Source organism: Schistocerca piceifrons, chromosome 2 (genome assembly GCF_021461385.2).
Source record: "Schistocerca piceifrons isolate TAMUIC-IGC-003096 chromosome 2, iqSchPice1.1, whole genome shotgun sequence".
Lineage (NCBI taxonomy): Eukaryota > Metazoa > Arthropoda > Insecta > Orthoptera > Acrididae > Schistocerca > Schistocerca piceifrons.
The window spans coordinates 614,085,570-614,103,597 of NC_060139.1; the positions used below are offsets into that span (position 1 = coordinate 614,085,570).

Consider the following 18,028-nt stretch of genomic DNA (forward strand, 5'->3'; position numbering starts at 1 on the left):
GTGCCCACCCCTGCTCCGCTGCAGCCAATGACATGCAAGTTCTGCTCCTCAGCCCTTGGGCATTTTTTATAATAATGTGGTTGCATACACATCATCATTTGCTGTCCAGAATGGGGCGCCCCCAGCAGCAGTAATCTGTGAGGATGGAGAAGAAGACTGTCACTATGTACTGTGTCAATTCATTTCTAATATATATCATTATTAAGTCGATATGTTTCATAGAGATAAGAAAAGGTATCGCTACACTTTTGACTACCTAGTTTCAGCTACTTTTCAAGGTCACTTGACTACATACTCCCTCATATGTCTTCTTGCACAATTGTGACAACACACTAATTGATTTGAGACCTACAGCCTCTTAATGTATTAATCTCAAATAGATCAACATCGCCCATTTTGCACTGATGATGTATTTTTCGGATATTTTAGATTTTTTTCAACGTGTTAGATATTCAAAACAATCAATTTTCGATCGCTTTTAACTGTGAAGCAATCTATTGGTGGCAGTACGAAACTGTGGTATCCAACTTCTTTGATTTTACAGTGCTGCCATCTGCCAGTGTAATTAAGCAATCGTTTTATACAGTGCAGCTATCCGATAGTGACAGGAGCGAGCAAGATGTGAAAGTGGACTCGCTTTTGTTTCGTTTTCAGGGTTAGTATGATAATATTTATGATAAAAATCTTACGAATTCCTATTCATGCGCGGGATTACCCGAGCGGTCTAGGGGAGCTGCAGTCATGGGGTGTGCCGCTGGTCCCAGCGGTTGTTCGAGTCCTCCCTCGGGCATGGGTGTGTGTGTTTGTCCTTAGGATAATTTAGGTTAAGTAGTGTGTAAGGTTAGGGACTGATGACCTTAGCAGTTAAGTCCCATACGATTTCACACACATTTGAACATTTTTTCCTAATTCTACATAATACTCCGCAAGCCACCTAATAGTATGTAGCGGAGGGTACTTTCGGTACCACTATCTGATCCCTCCAACCCAGTTCCACTCACGAATAGTGCGTGGGAAGAATGATTGTCGGTAAGCCTCTGAACTGGCTCTAATTTCTCGAATTTTCTCCTTGTGGTCATTATGCGAGATGTATGTGGGGGCAAGTAATATGTTGTCTGACTTCTCCTGAAAAGTGCTGTACCGAAATATCAATAGAAAATTATTTATATTTTAGAAGCAAATGTTGCTTTTTAATTTTTTGTAGCAAAATATGCTATCTACTGTTCCATTATTCCATGATGACTTATTTACAGCTTTAAATGAAGTTTACCAACATGACTGGTGAGACAGACCTTAAACGAAGTTTTGGATGACAGTATTGCAAATACAGTTGATTAATTTTTTTGGCAGTTCGTATGCTTTGTCATATTTGGCCACAGAGGAGGTGCAGTTGGGGCAGAGGGTGCTTCATTCAAAATTTGTTGTTACGTGGTGGGTGGTCCCCTCTCCTCTCCTCTCCCCTCCTTCCCTCCCCTCCCCTCCCTTCCCCCTTTTGCTTTACTTTGGCACGTGCGGTTCCCAATATGGCCTTAAAGACAAGGCAGTGCTGATGCTGCTGTTTGCGAATTATGACATGCTCAATTGTCTCAGCCGTAATACAACACCACAAAAAAGAAAACGCTGTTGCTGATGTCAGCCTTTTTCTGCCCAGAACAGGTAGTGCCCTTTTACTGTCAGGTCCTCCAGTTTTTTGTGGCCCAAATGGCTTGGCACGAAACAAGCTCCGCAACGCAAAATCAGAATACAACACAGTGATGGAAGCAGGCATGGCACAACCGTCAGAAAGCAACTGGGTTTGTCCCTTTCATCTGGTACCAACGAAATACCAAGAAAATCGGACAGCTTGCGCCCCTGCGCTGACTATAAAGGACTCAACAGTCCGATAATTGCCACTCGGCACCCTCAGTGAAGCAATGGAGATTCTGCATACCAGTCGGTGGGGTTCACTATTTTCTTGAAGCTGAACCTTATAAAAGGGCTTGTGGTAACAGATGCCACCTATAAAACTGCAACAAGTACGCCGTTTGGACTATTTGAAATCCTATTCGTGTCATATGGCCGGTGCAAGGCCATCAAGGATTTTCAGCCCTTTATTGGTATAAGTTTGTAGGGACTGGGTATCGCTTTGTATACACTGGCATAGTCATCCTCTGTAGAACATGAAAGACGGCTACGTATAGTTTCCTGAAGGTGTGATGACTATGGATCTCTCACAAATCTGGCTAAAGGCAGACATTTGGCATGAAAGCGGTTGGAAATACGTCAACCCCGCTCCTTTATCTAGAGTGTAAAGCACTTCAACACATGTGGATTTCGCAGATCTGGCGGCAGCGCAAAATGATGACTAAGAGTTTAAGCACCAGCTGCTAGGCAAGACGGCTGTGCACTTGTGTCGCTGGCACTGCAGCTACTGAGGCACTGATGTTTTGAGACGAGTAAGCAGGCCGACAGTCGCCATATGTACTGCCCATCTATGACAATGGGTTTTCTACTCTGAGCAGACTCAGACATTTGGAAATCTCCGCTACGAGGGTGCTATAAAAGCATAGTAATGCAGCGTTTGGCGTGGCTTGGTACGCAGATCGACTGCTGCACGTAAACTCAGACCCACATTCTCTGCCGGCGCAATCTAGCAGGCATGTACCGGCTCCATTCGGATATTTTGACATACCAGAAGGGCGATTCTAAACGCCCATTTAGATTTGGCAGAAAGACTATCAGTTGGTGGCATATCACAGCGATGGGAATACTAGGCGACCGGAGATATTCCCACTAGAAACACTAACTGCTGAAAATGGGGTATGTCTGTTCACCTGTGGATGGATTCATATTTTGACTATCCATAGCAAGTGGCTTCTGATCACAGGGAACAGTGGGAAGCAGAAATACTTCGTGTAATGTCCCAGCAGTATGGAAAACACATGCAAGGACTTCACTTTATCAAGCAGTCACAAAAAGCATAGTGCAGCGCCTACGTCGTTACTTGAAGGCCGTTATAATGTGGCATATGACGGATTTGTGGACTGACGCCGTCCCAGTACTATTGCTGTGCAGTGTATTAAAAGGGGGGCCAGCAGGCCTCCTACTGACGCCCTCCCATTACTGTTGCTGGGATTGTGCAGCGCATTAAAAATGGGCCAGCAGCGGAACTGACGTACGGCGAATACTTGTGCCTACTGGGGGAGGTTTTCAAGCGACATTCCTTCCTCCAACGCTCTACTCAAGATATCCACTGGGAAGCCTGGGGACAAGTAGAGGATATGGAACCGAGTGGAAGTACACAGCACGAAAACAGATTACTTTTGTTTCCAAAGAGGTCGCAGGCACTAAGCATGTTTCTCTCCTAAGTGACCCACTGCATAGATAACTGGGCCCGCACTACCAAGAGCCACGCCGCCCGGTGTGGCCGTGCGGTTCTAAGCGCGTCAGTTTGGAACCGCGTGACCGCTACGGTCGCAGGTTCGAATCCTGCCTCGGGCATGGATGTGTGTGATGTCCTTAGGTTAGTTAGGTTTAAGTAGTTCTAAGTTCTAGGAGACTGATGACCTCAGTAGTTAAGTCCCATAGTGCTCAGAGCCATTTGAACCAACCAAGAGCCACACACACACACACACACACACACACACACCAAACGATAGGGTGCTCATTCTCCATATTAAAGGGGTAGATACAGTAGTGTCCATCGATCGGTTTAAGGCACCCTACGTACAGAACACACCACCAAACTGCAGGTCATCATCGGACGCAGGCACCGGCTCTGTAACATCATGTAGAGCAGTGTCGCCCACTTGTAAACTAATGCTCATAAATTAAGGATAATTGTAGGATGCGGTGCCACACAACGTGGCACTACACAAAACTGGTGCTAATAGCATAGGCACATAGGGAACACATACAACACAGATCTGTAAGTCCACGAAATTGATGATAAGTTGAGAAAACCGTCCGGAAACACATGTGCTACAAAACGCCACTGTTTTCTGCGCATGCATCCCGACATCAGTCTGACATATGATAACCATGCACACGTACACAACGGGTTGGCATATTCTGGATCAGGTGGTCTAGCAGCTGCTGGGGTATAGTATCCCACTGTTTCACCAGTGCCTGTCGGAGCTCCTGAAGTGTCATAGGGGTTTGAAGACCTGCAGCGATACGTCGACCGAGAGCATCCCAGACGTGCTCATGGGGTTTAGATCTGGAGAACAGGTAGGCTACTCCATTCGCCTGATATCTTCTGTTTCAAGGTACTCCTCTACGATAGCAGCTCGGCGGAGCCGTGAGTTATCACCCATCAGGAGGAAGTTGGGACCCAGTGCACCCCTGAAAAGGCGGACAAACTGGGGAAAAATGACGTCCCGATACATCTGATCTGTTACAGTTCCTCTGTCAAAGACTTGCAGAGGTGTACGTGCACCAATCAGTATCCCACCCCACACCATCAAACCACGACCTCCATACAACTCCCTTTCAAGGACATTAAGGGGTTGGTATCTGGTTCCTGGTTCACGCCAGATGAAAACCCGGCGAGTATCACTGTTCAGACTATACCTGGACCATATAGTGTGTTCTTGACATCAGACTTTACGGGCTCTCCTGTGACCAGGGGTCAGTGGAATGCACCTTGCTGGTCTCCCGGCGAACGAGCCATGTCTGTTCAGTCGTCTGTAGACTGTGTGTCTGGAGACAACTGTTCCAGTGCCGGCCGAAGTGGCCGTGCGGTTAAAGGCGCTGCAGTCTGGAACCGCAAGACCGCTACGGTCGCAGGTTCGAATCCTGCCTCGGGCATGGATGTTTGTGATGTCCTTAGGTTAGTTAGGTTTAACTAGTTCTAAGTTCTAGGGGACTAATTGTTGTGGCGTAGCAAGACAGCCACGCCACGGAAGTAGCCGAAAGGCACGCGTTTAGCAGGCAAGAGAGAGGTCTGTAACAGGATACGTAATGAATGCCATAAAGAAAAGTACGTAGCTTCTGGACTACTTAACTTTAATCCATCCTTTTGGTACATCTGGAGATTGTGGCGATACAAGTGAGACTCTTTAGATACATGCAATGTTACTAATGGCGCCTTGCTAGGTCGTAGCCATTGACTTAGCTGAAGGCTATTCTAACTATTGGCTCGGCTAATGAGCAATGCTTCGTCCGTGTAGTCGCTAGCAAAGTCGTCCGTACAACTGGGGCGAGTGCTAGTCCGTATCTCGAGACCTGCCTTGTGGTGGCGCTCGGTCTGCGATCACACAGTGGCGACACGCGGGTCCGACATGTACTAATGGACCGCGGCCGATTTAAAACTACCACCTAGCAAGTGTGGTGTCTGGCGGTGACACCACACTAATGACCTCAGCAGTTGAGTCCCATAATGCTCAGAGCCATTTGAACCATTTGAACTATTCCAGTAGCTGTGGTAAGGTCTTGAGCAAGGGAACCTGCAATACTCCGTGGCCTTCTGCAGGCACTGATGGTGAGATATCGGTCTTTTTGTGGTGTTATGCACTGTGGACGTCCAGTGCTGTAGCGCCGGGACACGTTTCCTGTCTGCTGGAATCGTTGCCATAATCTTGAGATCATACTTTGTGGCACACGGAGGGTCCGTGCTACGACCAGCTGTATTTGACCAGCCTCCAGTCGCCCTGGTATTCTACCCCTTACAACGTCATCAATATGTTTTCTTTGAGCCATTCTCAACACACATTCACCATTAGCACGTCTGAAAACATTTACACACTTACTCGCTGCACCGTACTCTGACATGCACCAACACACCTCTGCGTATGTTGACTGCTGCCAGCGCCACCGTGCGGTGAGAACAGGCCAAATGCATCGCATGGTCATACCCCGAGGTGATTTAAATCCGCAAACCAGAAAGTTGTTTCACCATGTATCAGCATTGTCCTTAATTTATGAGCATGAGTGTAATTGGTCGTCGCCTGACCAGGTGCAACAGTCATCTCGCTACTACAGCCAACCTACCAGTAGCCAATGACAATGGAAACTGTTTGCTGACGAAAGGTGCCGTACGACTGACAGTTCATTGCACAAGTAGTTTTTTTTTTTGGGAGGGGGGGGGGGGGGGGCGTGACATCAACTCTTTAGTTCACTGCTGGCAATACAAATCATGTCAGATAACGTTTCTCGGGAATTCGCCAAACCCACACCTTTCAATAGGATTGCTAGAGGTTATAACATGATTCATCACTCGAAATCACTCGTTTCCAGTCACCCACTATCTAGTGGCGTCTTCCTTTACGCCAACTCAAGTATCGCTTAGGTCCGAGTACAGAAATGTGTGGCTTATGAGGAGCAACTCAGCCGTTGCACCCCATTCTTTTTAACTCCCTGCGTACAGCCTTTGTGACAGCTGGTCTGACGGTAGCTCTTTGGAACTTACAAACGATTCCTTCCGCTGATTTCATGCGATTATAACCATCCACGGCAACGCTCGGTTCCTGTACGTCAGTAGAGTCTGCGCAGGGTACGGTGGCTAATGCACAGTGTCCAGTTTTCTCCCAGAGCGCCAGGCGAATTCATTCGTTTGTTTGGAACGGGAGGCTGACAGCGTCTGCGACCATTCAGCTGGTCGGCGATGACAGAATCGAGGTGCACGCCCTGCAGACCTCTCAAACGATCTTATAGAATCTATTGGGTAAAAATGTTTCATTTCTGCTTTTCTTGTAACTTCGTGTGTCAAGCTTGTGATGGTGTGCTTATCATTTCCTTAATGGTCATAATTATTGTGGTATTTACGTGGAAATAAGACACTGCGCGAATTTCGAAAAAGTTATCATTGAAACATAGCGGCCGCTATGATTTTGCGTTTGGTCCATATTACATATCATGTTGTTGCATATTAAATTTAACTAACATGTTGAATTTTTCTTTAGTCGTGGGTGGAGGTTTCTGTCTGTCACCGATTTCGAGTAAATTGATGTGACATATCACACTCACTTGCTGTTGCGCCATGCCAGCTTTAAAGCCAGAGTGAAATATCCATAACATTCCTCATATTTCATAAAAGTTTGGTATATCGAAACGACGTTTTGGCAAGTGATAGCACACAAAGAGGGAAGTATTTTGCCATTGGGTATTAAGGAATACTTCATTGTCTAACGTGTTATTCCACTAACTACACACTTTTTCGAACGAACTGTGACAGAAGCCCTAACAACAGGGGACTGGCGTACTAGAACATGCACTGACAGTGGCTAGCACTAGCCAAAATCTAGATTTGCCGAATAAAATCTGCAAGAAAAGGACGACTGATTCCTGTGTGCTATCATTTGAAAACCGTGTGAATTGTTTGAAATTCTCATAAAGCTGGTAAGACATGTGTACAAGGAACAAGATGAAATGCCAAGACCAAGAGAGAAGTGTTGTATTCAACCTGTACATCGAAGAAGCAATTATTATTATTGTTTACGAACTTCCAGCATATAAGCTCTGTAACTGTTTATTTGCAGTTTGTTATATATGTATGTTTGTTGTCTTGACATGGTTATTATACTTTGGAAAATACTATTTTGACTCTCTGGATGATTTGAAAATTGGTGCAAACTGGGAACTAGTCATCAAGTAAATAAAAGTGAAATTTGCGACTTTGGCTGTTTCTCCTTTGTATTGATTATTAATGTTGCAGTTGTTGTTGTTGCGTTCAGCCCGAAGAGTGATTTGATGCAGCTCTCGATGCTAGCCTCTCTGGTGCAAGCCTATTCATCTGCGAAGGGTTTGTCCCCGTTTCCGTACGCAACCTCTGTTGTAACCCCCACCCCCACCCCCACCCCCCTCCCGCCCACCACCCTCCTGGTCAAGTGAGTCACGCCGGCTCAAGTGTCGCAGGGCGGCGGCTCACAGTTGGTCCGCCGCTGTGTCCGCAGTCTGCATTGTCCTCTCACCCTTATGTTCTCTCCTCTTAGTCGATATAATTCGAGGGGACTTTTAAAGGCAATGCTTCTTTCACTTTTAATTCGAAGTATATACAGGTTAGTCAGAAGTAGTATGAAAAGATTGTAACGGCTTTGAAGAAGATGTTCGTCTGGGAAATAATTGTTAAAAAAATTCGATACATCGTGCCGTTTCCGCGTTATTCAGTATTGAAATTAGCCAATCAGATCGTTGTCCACGTAAATTCAAACACTTGCACTCACTAAAATGGGCTAATGCACAGACATCTGTGAGTCCGTGAGTTATCACTTATTAAAATGCTATTACCAGTTAAAATGCGCCGTTTTCGGAAGCGGTAAACTTAAGCTAGGTGAACAAAAGCTACATTTTTCGGTTTCAGGAAACCAAACGAAGAGCCCGTTTGGCGACATCGTCTCTGGCAGGATGTCTGAACTTGCGCACCTTGAGGTGATTGGGTAACTTCAATGCTAAATAGCTCGGATACGGCGCAACGTATTTAAGTTTTCACTCAACAATTATTTCCCAGCACAATCTCCCCTGGAACACTCTTACAAACTTTACAGACTGTTCCTTTTCACGCTGTATACTCACAACAAACAATACATACTTCAACTAAAATTCGCGGAAATAGCCATAATTGGAATATGGTTGAACTTAGGCTAAGTGATAAACTCAAAAAAGAGAAAGAAAGGTAACATGAATACGGTTGGTTAATTTGGGGGAGGGGACCAAACGGCGAGGTCATCGAGGTCATCAGTACCATCGGACTAGGGAAGGATGGCGAAGTAAGTCTGTCGCGCCCTTTCAAAGGAACCATCCTGGCATCATATATACTGTTAAGCGGTGTTTAGTTGCCAGTCGATTGTATGGAATCAGCGCCTTATCATAGACAATGGTAGAAGCGGACGATCGTTTTGGGGGGTGCCAGTGACCAGATTGTTTGCTTGCAGGCTTGTAAAACGGAATAAAAGGAGTGAATCAAATGCTGTGTCAGTTCCTGAAAACTGCTAGCTGGCACATAGTATAAAAGTATACTTCTTCCCATCGCTTCCAAGACGTGCTCTTTAATTGACAGCTGATGGGAATGCGCAGGCAAATGAAGGGTCCGTGCATTCCACAAGGTGTTTGTGGTATCATCTACAGTGTGGAGTCTTGCATTATCTTGCTGGAACATCCCACAGATACGCTCCACGTTAACGATATGACAACATTCTTGCCACATACTGGCTAGCATTCTGCTTCCCTTCAACAGTTACCAAACAAGTCATGTTGTTGTAACCAGTATCCAGAAGCTGGAGATGTACGAGTCTTGAAACTCATTGCTTTTTGTGTCTTTTCACTGACTCGTTTACGGACACGTTGGCGTCGACCTAATCGCCAGGAACAGAGGATAGACTCATTGCTGAGCACTTCAAGATACCAATCAATGTCTCAATTTGACTCTGGTTCTACACTATGCAAATCTCTTTCCTCTGATTCCAGCAATAAACGACGAGTGTCAGCTGGAGATCTTAATCACCGAGTTCAAACCCGCGCCTGGCCATCCTGATTTACGTTTTCCGTGATTTCCCTAAATCGCCTCAGGTAAATGCAGGGATGATTAATTTGAAAGGGTACTGCCGATTTCCTTCCCCATCCTTCCCCAATCCAAGCTTGTGCTCCTATAACGACCTCGTTGTCGACGGGACTTTAAACACTGATCTCCTCTTCATCCTCTCCTTCCACCTCCTCCTCCTCCTCCTCCTCCTCCTCCTCCTCCTCCCGAGATCTTGACCCAGCTTCCAGTAGTTCTCGGCTGTTTGTGGAGGCACTCTTGCCGTAACTTGTGCTTGGATTTCAGATTTTGTCATTCGTCTATTCCTCATAGAAATTTGGACAATCCTACTATTGTTTTATGGTGTAGTCTCTCACCATGGGCCCGTGCGTATCCCTCTTGACACTGTTTTTCTGTCTCCATCTCATCATTATTCGTTCTGCTGTCGCTGTCTGTGAGATCTGTCTCCACGAAGATCCTATGTCTCTCATGCCAATCAAATTCCGGAAGTTACTAGTAAGTTACAAGTCCCCGTCTTCTTCGTATTTTCTGTTGTGGTTCCACCTAAAAATTTCAGGAACTTTAGATACGCTCCGTAGTCACTAAGTACACGATTTATTAACTCTAGCAATGATCCTTTTCTGTACTGAAAACAAGCTTGCATAAGGTTGGTTCAAATGGCTCTGAGCACTATGGGACTTAACATCTGAGGTCATCAGTCCCCTATAACTTAGAACTACTTAAACCTAACTAACCTAAGGACGTCACACACATCCATGCACGAGGCAGGATTCGAACCTGCGACCGTAGAGGTCACGCGGTTCCAGACTGTAGCGCCTAAAACCGCTCGGCCACCACGGCCGGCTTGGAATATCAATTTGATAGCGTTCGGTCAAGGTGTTAATGATGATACGCTTCCCATTTTTGTCAGTGTACGTACGCATAAAGGAGTGATTTCTGTAGACCTGCTTAAAGAAGGCCCTGAGTCAATCTAAGGACATCTCCTTCCTCCCGTGCCCACTACTCTCTCTCTCTCTCTCTCTCTCACACACACACACACACACACACACACACACACACACACAGAGAGAGAGAGAGAGAGAGAGAGAGAGAGAGAGAGAGAGAGAGAGTTAGTTTTACCGGAAGGTATATCTTTCACGGATGTTTGAAGGACGATAACAGGTTCCGGCTACTCGCCAATTCAAAACACCACGACTGACAATCTGCAGCTGAAGCAGAACTCTTCCGAGAAGACACACTCCATCTACAGTCTGCTTTTACGATGACGTATTGGCTGCAAACATTTCCTTCTGTAACGGGTTATGAAGCATTGACATACTGCTGGTCACTTCACTTTTTAAAGTCATCAGCCTTTTGACTGGTTTAATGTGGCGCCATATCTTCCCTGTCTTCTGCTAAAGATTTCATCTTTAATTCACTTCCACATCCAAGATCCTCTGTAAGCTAATCTAGTGTTGCTCCACTTCTACTAATCTTGCCGTCTATTGCTAACATCCCTCGTTGCCACAGGATGTGTACCACTGACCTGTGCCTTCCCCTGGTTAATTGTTCCTATAGAGTTCTTTCCTTATCTGTTCTTGTCAGTACTTCCTAATTTTGTATTTAATTTCATCATTTAATTTTTAACGTTATTTGATGGAAATTGTTGCTTCCTTTTTTTCTGCTTTTCTTCATTCCGATGATCCACGTTTTACTATCATATAAATACGGTGCTCCACACGGGCGCTGACTGGAAATCCCTTTCTTTTCTAGCTCTTTACCTAACGTCAGTATAACTATTTCATAGAAGACAGCTTTCTTCGCTTGCGCTAGTCTAATTTTGATATATTCGTGGCATATATATGACAACCGCTACGCTCAGTAACCGACATATCACCCTTACCACACTACTTTCAGACCGTATTTGGGTCAGGGTCATAGTAATAATCTTACGAGCAAATAACAGCAAATGCCGATCGTCGGAATGTGTCACACATCTTATCTGTTCTTGGCTGCACTCACTCGTTTTCATACCAGCGACTGTGAACTGTTGCCGCATTCATTTTGCCAGCGACTGACAGCTCAACGCTATTCGGCAAAGATGGTTACAGCACCAGCAAACGTTCTTCTCGCGAAGGTTAAGCTATTGTTATCTGCAGATGGGGCAAGCATGTGACGGCGTCCCTATTCTTAAATTCCAGTCTGTGTTCATAAACTTGTCGCGAAGCTTTCACTTTGTGGCTCTATTATTTTAGGGATACGTTTCAGATAGACCAGAAGATGGTCGCTAAACACCTCAGTCGATAGCCTGACGATAATTTTACTGACTACAGACTAGAATTAAAGAAACATGTACTATATTTTCTGAATCATTGTTTTTATTCGCGACTGTGTCTCAGCTTGGAAAATATCTGGTTATAGTTCGCCAATAGAGTGGGAAGCCATCAATCCACAGCTGCTATGACTGACAATCTCAGACATAAAGATGAGGCAATATGGAAAGATAAATAAATAAATAAATGTCGTGTGACTAGGGTCTGCCGTCGGGTAGACCGTTCGCCGGGTGCAAGTCTTTCGATTTGATGCCACTTCCCCGTCTTGCGCGTCGAAGGGGATGAAATTATGATGATTAGGACAGCACAACACCCGTCTCTGAGTGGAGAAAATCTCCGACCCAGCCGGGAATCGAACCCGGGCCCGTAGGATTGACAGTCTGTCGCGCTGACCACCTTTTTTTTTCAACTCCTTAACCACTTTTTTTATGGGGAATGGATCAGGTCGTGGGGTGGCGGAGGCAAGGTGGGCAGGGGTCGCAACCCGAGGCCTGGCCACGATGTCTCCTCCCTCCCATCCTGGGGATGCGGCACAAAGGATGCAATGGGTGTATTGTTTTGAATGTTTTTTGTTATTTTATTTATTTGTGTATTTTTTCTTTTTTTAACAGTAAGTAACTTAAACTAGTAGGTACACTCGTTGCGTCGAGTTGGGGATGCACATAACTGAAAACATGCTTATAGTTGCAGTAAAGGGCATAAAGGAAGAAAGCAAAGTGTGAGGCTAAGGAAGTCACGAAGCAAACCACCATTAACCGGTACTACATCTTGCACAGGATGGGAAACAAAAACTGCGAAGAACTTTTCGCACCAGGGACGAAAGGAGGAAATGGGGCAAATACTGCTACAGAGTGCGGGGGGTCACGACGAAACTATCCATCTGCTGTATCATGCAGGTAAACTTCTCGCAGTGACCAAGGTAGATCCCACTTTGTACCGTGTAGTGTTCTATCATCGTCTTGTAATTTTAGCTTCTCTTACCCGTCATGTTCCAGCTACGTGGAGGGTCGTGGAACGCACTCCACAAATAACTGGAAAAATATTGTCGATACATGTCGTTCCTGCAAATAGTTCCAAAAGTCTAAAGTGTCCTTAGTGCCTTCTTGAAACAAATAATGCACTGCTTGTCCACGAAGCCACGTGATGGCATTAGTTTTGGTGCGTGGGTAATACGTCTCATCCGGGAATAAGATAGTCTTGGGGTCGATATGATTCGGCGTCACTCGAAGGAAGTATGCTGACATTTGCTTCACTAAGTGCCACACTGCCGTGGACTCGCCACAGCTAAGACGGTGCTCTTCGTTGTCTTGTACGCCACAGCTCGTGCACGTGGGTGAGTCTACCATATGAATCGCATATAGTCTTGATCTGGTCACCTGCTTACCGTTGACAGTGATATACCACATCGACGTGATGGCAGTGTCCAGTGTTACGTGGTGAATTGCCCTCCACACTACTCGCCAGTTGACGTTCGGGTGCTTCCTCTCCACAACGTTATCGGGTCGTCCACCTTGCAGGACCCGGTAAACCGTCTTTGTCGTCGCCAGGTGAATCGCTGGTAAGGCAAGTCGAACGTAACTGAGTGCGAGGTAAAATACACCGATGTAGAAGAGGGACAAGGGGACGTGGTGTATCGGCACAGGTGACAACAGGGAGGGCGGTGCTAGTTCTTCTATTAACAAACTCTTCAGACAGTCCGGACGGCGTTGCCATGGTTTGACTAACATGCTTACAAATAGGGCGACCGCTCTGTCATGAACGTGATTAAGGCCAAGCCCTCCTCGATCCGGGGGAAGGGTGAGAGTCTCATATTTGATCCTGAAAAGTATTCCTGAACTCACGAAGGACACAAAAGCCGCCAGTATAGGGCGAGGTAATATCTGGGCGATGTGCGGAATGCGTAACGCTAAATGGGTGTTGACATACTGAGTCCGTTGGACGATGTCCAGGGCTCGTAGGCGGTTGTTAGCTAGCCCAGTCCGAACATTTCGTAAAAGCCGTCGAGAATTGTGAGCAGCGGTTCGTTGTATATCTCTGTGAAATCAATGCCGAGACATTTCAAAGTATCTCTGAGCTGTAAGGGGGTGACGCTGTCCTCAGACAGTCCGACCCCAATGTTCATCGCCACCGATTTTGCGACGTTTATACGACTACTAGTCGCCATGCTATATGTGACTATCCAATTAAGTGTGATGACCGTGTCATCGCCTTTGCGGATGACAATCACCAGGTCTTCAGCGTGTGATTTACATCGGAAAGTCATACCGGTTTGTCGTTGGTACAGGCAGCATAGGAGTGGTTCCATGGCCACAGCGTAAAATCAAGTGGACAGAGGGCAGCCTTGGCGTATCTATTGATAAGTGGTGAGGCGCTGCGTAGATCGACCGTTAACGATCACCTTGGATGTCACCCCACGGAGTAGTCGCATGACGACAGTGACGAATGGCTGTGGGTACCGCAAATGTTGAAGGACCGCTTCCAAATAGTCGTGGTCCACGCGATCTATAGCTTGACTGAAATCGATTGCCGCCAGCGCACTCTTCAGACGACATACCCTCGCCAGTGACATTCACTGAGTGCTGTTTGAGTATTATTGTCGCCTCCTAATGACGTTTGATCGGGTGAGATGCCGTGTCGTAAGGTCTGGTGTATCCGCGCCGCCAACAGTCTAGAAAAGTTTTTAAAGTCGCAGTTCAGTAGCGTCAACGGGCGGTAGTCCTGCAGCCGTGTGCCACCGTACGGTTTGTGAATAGGAATAATCAGCCCTTCACAAGGGCCGCAGGGAGCGGCACTTCCGGGGATAGTAGTTCGCGACAGATGTCCGTCCATCGGGTGGCTAATAAATATTGAAAAGTCCGGTAAAGTTCCAAGGGGAGGCCATCAGGACCCGGAGACTTGTTGACAGCTCCTTTTTCTAATGGCGTCGATCACTTCTTCTTCCGTAATTTCTTCCATCAAGACCGCTTTCATTGCCGGATAGTGACGGTGCCGTAAATCGTCTGAGAGACGTCTTCCAGTGCTGTCAGATCAGGAGTCTGAGCTGAATAGAGCTAGGAATAATGATAGTTGAACGCTGTGTTTATTTCTTGTTGCATGGTGAGGCGACGACCGTCATTCGTGTCGATGAAGCGTACCAGCGTTCTTAGGAGTCGTTTACGTTCACGAAGTACGTGGAACATCGACGTGCGTTCGCTCGGTATCCGATCCTGCGGCCTCGAGTGGATGACCACCCCCTCTAGGTGGCGTCGCATATTAGCGATGATCTGAGCCTTAGCACGGTGGACCGCGTTTGTCGTTCCGGAGACGGCACCATAGCATCGCAGACACGCAGTACCCTGAAGTAAAAATCGACGGATCGTTGTGGGATATGCACGGAGGCGATTTTCACACGAATGCCACGTATCATCAACGGCTTGGCAGCAATCCGGGTACGACGGCTGAGCGATGTTTAATTTCCACGGGCTGCGGCTTCTGCACACTTGTTGCCGCCGCAGGGTGACGGCACAAATGTAAGCTGAGTGGCCCTAGAAAGCTGCAGGCCACAGTTCCGCATCGTCACAGCGGCAAGAGAGCGTGAAACATAAATCCGGTCGATGCGACTGGAAGAGTGACTCGTGAAGTGTGTGAATTCCGGTCGATGGCTGTGAAGATGTTCCCAAGTGTCCACCATCTGCAGGTCTCGGACTAGCGTCTCGAGTTCCGGGCACGGATTATGTCGTGGGAATTGGTCCCTGGGCGCCAGTAAGCACTTGTAGTCATATCCAAACACCAGATGGTCGTGGCGTCCTAGGAAGAGCGGGGCGACGTCTTCCGCAAAGAATCGTGAATGTTCGCGACGTTTGTCCGTCCCGGAAGATGATAAGGCGGACACCTAGTACTGTGAGTGCCATTCCTCATGCCATAGGCAGAGGATATCGTCCGCCACTATCCCTTCCCGAACAAGTAAAGCGACACCGCTGCCTCTGAGGGAAGCGGGCGAGACGCATGCATCAGAATTGTACATTAACTTTTCATAGTTGGGATTCACAGTCGTGTGAAATTTCTGGAAAGACATCATGTTTACGCCAGAGAAACAGTGGAAATAAAAAGTTTAACAATCACTGGCGTAAACATGATGTCTTTCAAGCAATAACCGTACATGCGTGGGAATTCGTGGACGTACGCTTCCTGGAGAAGGGCTACATCGATGGAAGCAGAATTCAAGATATCCTGAAGCAAGGATAACTTAGCGCGCGTCCGTATAGTGTTGATGTTTGTAGTCACAACGCGATAAAGTTTGAGGTATATCCATAGCAATCGTGTTGGCCATCAACATCCTTGTAAAACTGTCCCGGCGCTGTATGTGATGGTGGAAAAGTATCAACACTTCTTGATGCAATAATTTACCAACAGCCGTATGTATTGCAGAAATTTATTTTATTTTATGAACTTCTATGTGTAAAAGAAGCAGCCGTCGTCCCACGATCCATAATGGATCAACGAAGATTATCAACACTGGTGGCGTGGATTCTTCCGCGTGCCGTCCGACACGATGGGCAAGGAGTCTTCCTCACAGTTGTCCGCCCAATCGCCACGAAATACCATCGGCTGTTGGTGACTGTTTGTGGCTGCTGCGGCACTCGGCGCAAACTCCTTCGGCGCTACTGGCTGGGAATCGGCAGCGGCTGTCTGGTTGTGATCCTGCTGTTCTGTGGGGTCGGGGGGACTGAAGCCGTCACCATGGCGATCTGTTGGGTGGGATGTTACTGCAGCCCCTGTACCGCCGGTACTGTCGCCGGAGTGTCCACAGTCCATGTCAGACGATCGCTACAAGCACTCGTCCGATGGAGCAAGCCGCCGTCTCTTGTGTTTCAGCGGGGAACGCTGTTTACGGATGTGCGTTTCAGTATTCGAATGTGGGTGGATTTCTTCAGCTGCTCCGTTGTCAGGAAGAAAGCCGCTGTCGGCACAACCCGTGGGCCGATGTCCATCCTGGCATCCACGCCTTCTTGCAAGGTCGGTCGGTGATTATCCTCAGGAGGGGGCGCCGTTGTAGAGGCCGGATCCAGTACTGCACAATGCATCATGGCCTCGCTGTCGGTGGCGGCTATCGGACGAATGTGGTCAGCATCGGAAAGAGTTGCCGCCCGTGCAACCTCAGCATAATTGAGAGGAAGGGTCGTCACCGTAGAAGGAGGCATAGATTCACCTGTCGGGATTTGAGTAAACCGTCGTCGGAGACAATCCGACCTGACGTGCCCTTCTTGCCCACAACCGGAGCAAGAGTGTGGCTGACCGTCATACATAATGATCACCCTACATCCGCCGATGACAAGATAGGATGGTACACGTTTGGTCAGTTCAATTTTGATCTGTCGTACACGTTGAAGAACCGGGTACGTTGTAAAGGTGGCCCAGTTTTCGGCCACGTGGCTGACCACTCTGTCCTAAGGCTGGAAAGCCGCGGTGACTACGTCAGTTGGTACTACGAAACGGAGTTAGAAGTCGGGTATCGTACGGAGACCAAGTCCCGCGTGATCGATAGAGACCGCCCCAGTATGGCCATCAGAATGTTTGAATTTAAGATCGTTCGCATGTGCGGGCACGATTCTGTTGCACACCTCGTCACTTACTAACTTGACGTAGACAACACTGCTTGTGATAGAGAGATGGATACCAATTATGTCCTGCGGTTCAATTTTAACGTCGTCACCTATAAAACGTTCCACTTCAAAAGCTCGCGGTCGTGCATGATCGATGGGGTTGAAAACTGATCTTGATGGCGGTTTGTCTGTATGAATTTGCCATGTGCGTCGCTAGTGATGGACTCTAAACTAGCGGCGACGAAGTAGTAAACAACTACGGGCACTTGCGACCGCGCGGACGGGACGTAAACAAGAGGTCCTCGCCGCAGCGCAGCGGAAAGCAGACTGCGTCCACTCAGATACCGGGGGCAGACACTATGGAAAGACGAACCATCCAAACTCAGTTCGACTCGATGCTCACAGCCCTTATTTGCTATCCTTCCTCGTGTTATTATTTTGATGGACAGCCGTGTGCCTTATGTGGCAGGATCGAATTTCAACCTTTCTCTTTGTTTCAGTCTATAGCTGTTCATAACACGACAAACGTGGAACCACGTTTTATCTCTGCCATTTGCAGACGTAATATATTAGACATCATGCAATTGTTACAAGTCGGATATTGTGAAACAGCTGCGTTTGGACGTTTCGAGCATAGAAGTGTAGGGATTCGAGTTTTGACGTCTAATATGGACAAAGGC

At 47.1% G+C, this 18,028-nt stretch overlaps 1 protein-coding gene across 1 annotated transcript in view; it reads right to left on the reverse strand.

Moving 5' to 3' along the window:
- LOC124775663 (transcription factor Sox-3-like) overlaps window positions 1-16,560 on the reverse strand; it is a 62,828-nt gene extending 46,268 nt beyond the window's left edge. The window contains exon 1 of the mRNA XM_047250490.1: window positions 16,348-16,560. Within this exon, the coding sequence (XP_047106446.1) occupies window positions 16,348-16,560 (213 nt within the window). The remainder of the gene's footprint in view (window positions 1-16,347) is intronic.
- Window positions 16,561-18,028: the final 1,468 nt, after the last annotated feature.